Source organism: Cnephaeus nilssonii, assembly GCF_951640355.1.
Source record: "Cnephaeus nilssonii genome assembly, chromosome: Y".
NCBI classification, from domain to species: domain Eukaryota; kingdom Metazoa; phylum Chordata; class Mammalia; order Chiroptera; family Vespertilionidae; genus Cnephaeus; species Cnephaeus nilssonii.
Window position 1 is genome coordinate 10610994 of NC_137096.1, and position 2568 is coordinate 10613561.

At 46.5% G+C, this 2568-nt stretch overlaps 1 protein-coding gene across 1 annotated transcript; it reads right to left on the reverse strand.

The window, feature by feature from the left end:
- Positions 1–378: 378 nt before the first annotated feature.
- On the reverse strand, positions 379–1113 carry LOC307096536 (claudin-34-like; the record flags this gene model as incomplete). The annotated part of the gene is made up of 1 exon (XM_079766184.1): positions 379–1113. The coding sequence occupies one exon, from the start codon at positions 1111–1113 to the stop codon at positions 379–381; it is 735 nt and encodes a 244-aa protein (XP_079622310.1).
- Positions 1114–2568: the final 1455 nt, after the last annotated feature.

Consider the following 2568-nt stretch of genomic DNA (forward strand, 5'->3'; position numbering starts at 1 on the left):
TCTCCATAATTGGACCAAAGGAAAATAAAAAGGAAAGGACCTCTATTATGCTGTGATCACCAAACCAAATTGGGTTGGGGGTCTCAGAAAATCCGCTCATATGATTTCAAAGACAGACAGAAATTCCGGGATTGGAGAGGGCTCCCCTGAAGGTTCCCAGATTGGAGAGGGTGCAGGTGGGCTGAGGGACCCACTCCTTGTGCACAAATCTTTGTGCACCGAGCCCCCAATAATTAAGACAGGTGGACAGTGGTGTTTTTTTTTGCGTTTTTTTTTTTAATGGAAGTTCATTAACCAATCAAGGATCTCAATTTGGACATAAACAAATGACCACTTTCTGCTCAAAATGTCCTTTTCTATGGTCGTGAGTCCTTGCAACTATTTCCTAGAGCATCCTGATAATACTTTACCCCGATAAACTGGGCATTGTGGATTTACAAAGCTTTGCAACTGGGAATTTCTCATTTCTGAGACCTGGGGGTACACTTGGCTGTTGGGGGCAAGCTGGTAAGAGAGGGTAAACAGCCCACTCAGCAGCATCAGGATGGCAGCCAGAACCGCCATGGGGACGGTGCTGCCCATCTCCTGCCTGTTGGGCCTGAAGGGGATGTGGAAGGATGGCGGGAAGCATATGCCCTCTTCATTCATCACAGAGTGGTAGTTCCAGATCACAGCCATGAAGATTAATGTGCCAGCTATGATGCTCAGGACACGGGAAGCGAAGAACAGATGGCAGGTGTTTTTCTTCTGAAGATGAGCCAAGCATACTTTCTGCAGGCCCATGACCGTGAGCACTTTCCCCAAGAGAGCCAGGAGGTTGGCAGCCAGCAGCAGGTGCTGAGCGATTCGAATACTGATTGGCACGTAGGTGTCACTGTAGGTGTAGCGATGACATGCTATGGCTCTGCTCTGGAGGCTGTTGGACTGGTAAGTGCAGACCTTCCACATCCCTACACAGGCCAGCCCCAGGGAGGGGGCGGAGCTGTTCTCCATGTACCAAACCCGCCACTCCGCCAGGCCTATGCAGGTCATGGAGAAGTTCCATCCTGTGGTGGTGACAATGAAACCCACTACTTGGCAGTTGGCACTGTGGACCAGCGTGTTCATGGCCATGTATCCCGGGAAACTGCAAAACAATAGAGAGGGTCATGAGCGCGGGACAAACCGTCCTGGAACTGCCCCCTGGGGATGAGCAGGGCTATATTGGAGAGGGAAATGCTATATTCCTGAATGGGGATACTTGACCCTCATACTCGGCTGGCGAAGGGTCCTTGGGCAATTTTTACTAAAAGCCTTAAAATATGCAGACTTTCACCCTGCAGCATACCTACCTGGTTAGAGCGTCTTCTCAACAGGCCAAAATTGCTACATGGATCCCTGGTCAGTGCACATACAATAAGCCAGCAATGATTGCAACAGTCAGTGGAACACCAAGTCAATGTTCCTCCCTCCCTCCTTCCCTCCCTCTCACTCTTCTTCATCTTCTCTCTCTCTTCCCACTCCCTGTCTCAAAACTCAACAAAAATACATTCAAACTTTCAAACAGGCAGTTGCACGTATGGGCATTTGTTGAAAGACCCAATTAAGACTGGCGACAAATATTTTACAATAGAGATGGGCATCACAGCGCTGTGTGACATTGAACAATGGGAAACCATGTCAATGCCAACAGTAGCGTTTGGTGAAATAATGTATGCCACAACCATACAATGGAGCTCCATACCAAACTTTCAAGTGCAGCCCAGTTGCACTTGGTGTGATCTTTGGTGTCTGGCCCTTCTCACCTCACATAATGTTTTCAAGGTTCATCTGTATTGTAGATTCTGGGAGCAGATCAGTCCTTTCAATGGCACAGCCGTCTTCATTGTATGGATGTACTACAGTTTGTTTATCCCTTGTCAGTTAGGGGACATTTAGATCCATTTTAAGTTTTGGCTCTTACAAATTCCATTACGGTGAAGATTAGTGTCTAAAAGTCTGCATGGGTGTATTTTCTCATTTCTGGAGTGTAGATAGGTAGGAGTGAGACCTTGCGTGGTTCATGCTGTAACTGTATGTGTGTTTAACTTTGAACAAAGTACTAAGCTGTCTTTCTAAGCGGCTGCCCTTTTGCAGTGAATGTAGCAACTGCCTGTTGGTAGTTTCATACATTCTCATCAGCTATATATTCAGATTCTAATTTCTCCACAGCTTCTCCAACATTTAGCAGTTTTGCATTGCACAATGGAATATTAGGGACCTATCAAAAAGAAGGATCTCTTAGCCTTTGAGACAGCATGGAGGGACCTGGAAAGTATCATGCTAAGGAAACTTAGTCAGAGAAAGACAAGTATCCCATGATCTCACTCTAATGTGAAATCTCATGAATAAAATAAACTGATGTACAGAGTGGATCCAGAGACATGAAAGCATGAATAGAGGGAAGAGTCTTGGAAGAAAGGCAAGGGAAAGTGGTGGTTGGGAGGTAATTAACTAAGGACCTTGTATGCATATGCAGAACCTATCAACACAGACATAGGGTGCTGAAGCCCTGGGGTGTGGGACAGGATGTGCTGGAGAGTGTTGATT